Source organism: Notothenia coriiceps, unplaced genomic scaffold (genome assembly GCF_000735185.1).
Source record: "Notothenia coriiceps isolate Sejong01 unplaced genomic scaffold, NC01 NC01_scaffold00026098, whole genome shotgun sequence".
Lineage (NCBI taxonomy): Eukaryota > Metazoa > Chordata > Actinopteri > Perciformes > Nototheniidae > Notothenia > Notothenia coriiceps.
This window is the reverse complement of record NW_011358799.1, coordinates 514747-518622: the sequence shown is the minus strand read 5'-3', so window position 1 is coordinate 518622 and position 3876 is coordinate 514747. Positions and strand designations below refer to the sequence as shown.

Below are 3876 nucleotides of genomic sequence, written 5' to 3'. Positions count from 1 at the left end.
TATTCAACCTTCGACACAGTTCATCATTTTCTCCTCTCACTGTCTCTTGTCCCATGGCATAGGTCTACAGCTTTGGGTATTGCTGCTATCTCTCTTAAGGGGGAGCAGCCTGGGCGCATTGTTGTTGCCAGTCTATGACAGAGCAGAAGCCGCCATGAGGTAGTTTACTGTTCAGGAACGAAGGTTCCCTGGCGCACATTCTTTTCTATGGACGAGAGCTCTAGTTAGATTCAGGGTCCATAATGCTTTAGTCTCACTGATGAAGAATGTTGATTATTACACTCAGAACTAGTTAAAACCTTCGAGCTGCAGAAGAGTTCTTCAGAATTGGTTTGGCAACCGCTGTGTCAACTCGTGACACACCACCTGTCTTGTCAATTCTCCGGCCGTAACTCCAAATAAACCATCAGTGTTTGCCATCAAAGCTCCAGCTCTCCTCGTGTCTCTCTGAGTCCTGACTCTCCATTGCTACAGAGGTTTTCCCCACCAAACCTGTCAATAACATTTTAAAATGAAAGAAAAGGAAGACACAAGATGTGAGATGAAAAATAAATGGACATATCATTATTGGTTGGAAGATATGAAAAATGATAGTCTTGGAGAAAAAGCTGTAAGGACAGAAATAGTTAAAGGAGGAAGGCAAGGGAGAAAAAAGGAAGTACAAATAAAGACACCTCAATAAAGCTTCATTTGGGCTAAATTGGAACAGTCATCACATCACCTTCAATGATGAAAGCTCTGTAGTGACTTTGTTCTTGAATAAACTCAAAGAATAGTGATAACGAATACCTCTTCAGAACTCATTACGGGAGCCCAAAATCCTAAAACTGACAACTAATTATATTCATAATAAAAAATCTTTTGTGCGATGAAACATAAAATTCGGAACAAACAAGAATAATAAAATAAACTAGTGCATTAGGAGGAGTGTTTAATTAGTTTTACTTCGACTAAAAGCCAAAATGTAAATGCCAATTGCTTCTGTAATTGTTTCAAACCATTCTGCTTTTGCAACCAAAGGATGCTTGAAAGCAGGGAGGATCATTTGAAAAGAAGGAAATGCAAGCTGTTCGGCAGCTTTGTAGACAGCTGTATTGATTAAAATAGAGCGAATTAAACACTTTCTGTGTAGGAAGTGCTTCACCTGTCTTCACTACACTAACTGCTTTTTAAGTTTAAACCTTTTACCTTTTGCTTTTCCAGTCTAGTTTGGGTAAAGTTCTTGCACAACAGTTTGTGTGAAAAAAACTTTAAATAAAATGTATTTGTTGAATTGTTAAATAAATAAATGTTTCTGTAAAATCACTATTTATATACTCAACAAAGTAGCATATATTAATTGTAATGTTTGTATCATAACAATTTAAAAACAGTACCAACTTACAGACTTACAACTTATAACTTATAACTTACAATTTACTTGTACTTCACTTACAGTACCAGGGCAGCCAATGTGATGAAGACATTGTTCTAGATTGAATGCTTTCATGTTTTAATTAGCTACAGCACAATGAGTACAGTTTCAGAGATTCAAAGCTTGTAATTATAGAAGAAGAAGAAGAAGAAGAAGAAGAAGAAGAAGATAGGCTAAGTGGGGCTGGATTAAATCTGCAGAGGTCGAGAGAGGATACAACACAGACCTAAGGGGCTGGAGTAAGGTAGTGAGATGAAAGCAAAAATAAAGTTGTCAAAGAACTCGCAATGTTTTCAGTTTGGAGTCATCATAAGCCTCGACCTTAGAGATGGGCTCATTAAAACATATCAGAACCAGGGCGCACACAGAGAATCTGAGGTCTCGTACCCTCAGAGTGAGGCTCATTAAACGTATACTGGCACTTTGGTGAGATGGAGACCCAACAGACTGCAGCCCATTCCCACACCCACTGGCAGATTGAGATAAGAGGGGGAGCATGTGGTTAAGATGGGAGGTTTGTGCTCTGCAAAAGAGGAGATATGCTGGCAGGAGGCTGCAGAGTGAAGGGCTGGGAGAACAAACATGGTTTGCAGGCTCATACTTTGCTTTATAAATAAAAGAAAGAAACCATAATACTCTTCCATTCGAAGGAGTTACAATAACAGTGTGTGAAATGTTCATTTGGATTTAATTGATCTTAGAGAAAAGGTTAAATGCACGATAAACTTCCTACCTGAACAGATTTAAATAAAATAAAAAGTAGGCGGTGCACAATGGCACACGAAAAGACACACAGATTTTATTTTCCAAAACTGTTGCTGGAAAATATGGGAAATGGAAATGGAAGGCAAGCAGAACAACTGAACAAATTCCTAAACTTGATCTGTCAAGGGAGATTATTTTAAGCATTAAAGCAGCTAATCTATATGCTGGACACCATCAGCCTCAAAAACAAAATGAAGACAACTCAAACTTTCTCTACTATACTTGCTTTCCACAATATTAGTTCAGTCCTTTTTGGGAAAGGACTTAGGGCGTTGCATTTTGGAGCGGCCCGATTGCTTGGACACTGGAAGTGTGACCTGCAGTATTTTTTGGAGAACAGCTATTTGCTATATCAAGCATCTTTCAACAGAAGTCAATTATTCAATATCTGCAAAAGCCTACTGCATTACGCTTGAGGATAATTACCTTTCTGTATAAAGAGTTATCATCTTTTGGCTCCTACAATAAATGATTCCTCGTGCAAAACATTCTTTTTGCCCCAATGATTGAGGCTGAGCAGTCAAAATGGTTTAGTGTGAAGTGATTTAGTCTTCATAAGGCAATTAATAGTTGAACTGCCTCTTTCAAGTGCTGAGCTTTTATAACATCCCCCTCAACCTTTATCGCATTTTAAAGTGCACAGTCTAAAAGCACTTTTCAAAGACACTTCCACACTGACTATTAACAAACTCTCACTGATGCTCCATTCAGTAGGATTGACCATCAACTGGGGAAACACCAGCTGTCTGCTATGTTTTCCAAAAGAGACAGTGAGCAAACTTAACTGCATTCAGCTTCTTGGTTCCCCCTCTAAACAAAAATAAAGTAAAATGTGGGTTTGTATGTGCAAGTCATTCTGCTGTCTCCATTGCCAAATGGTAAGGGTTAGGGTTAGGATTATGGATGCTGTATTATTTTATGTTTACTACTATTTATACTATAGTTCAGAACACAATGGTCAGCCCAAGGAGAAGATTGGGTGTTGCTGACCACTCAGTATATTGCATAATATATTTGCAACATGTCTGTTCAAATGTGAAACACAATCCTTTTATTTTAGTAACATTTGAGTATCTCAGTGTTTGAGGAGCAAGTTAAGTCTATAACTGACCATAATTGACCCCATATGCAGGGGCGGTTCTAGGGGGCGGGCCAGTGCCCCCCTAACACTGACTTTGGACAGTGGCCCCCCTGAAAATTCAAAAAAAATAAAAATAGTTTATGATTAAACGATTTCTTGGCTGACGGAATAGGCGGAGCTAACGATATTTGTCATTCTAGTCAGACCCATTAGAGCAGGGTTCTCCAACACGTCGATTGCGAGCTACCGGTAGCCCCCACTTCACAAATATGTTTTTTTATTTAACGCAAGCCGTCATCGCCACGGAGGAGCACACAGCCTCTGTGAGCGAGCACACCTTTATCTATTTAATATAGTTGTACCCAAAGGGTTTACTAAATACCGTATGTCGGAGAGTCTGTGAGTATACTTTACCTCGTCTATATGAAAAGTTAATTAGGTTGTAGAAATCGTTATACTAGTGTTGGTTATTGTTTAGTAAATTGAACACAGAAGAATAGAATACAATGGTTTCAAATCGCAAAAAAAGAAAAAAATACGTACGGTATAAATGATTAGTGGGGGAAAATTTTATCAATATATAAAAATGGAGGTATTGTGTGCTAACTATACTAAA

At 38.4% G+C, this 3876-nt stretch overlaps 1 protein-coding gene and 1 long non-coding RNA gene across 2 annotated transcripts in view; one reads left to right on the top strand and one right to left on the bottom strand.

Moving 5' to 3' along the window:
- LOC104956535 (uncharacterized) overlaps nt 1-3876 on the bottom strand; it is a 43062-nt gene that overhangs the window by 23889 nt on the left and 15297 nt on the right. The window lies entirely within an intron of this gene.
- Nucleotides 1-3876, top strand: part of LOC104956532 (ELKS/Rab6-interacting/CAST family member 1) — a 92725-nt gene that overhangs the window by 83199 nt on the left and 5650 nt on the right. Inside the window, 2 exon segments of the mRNA XM_010784028.1 lie at nt 63-162; nt 1040-1068. Coding sequence (XP_010782330.1) covers nt 63-162; nt 1040-1068 — 129 coding nt within the window.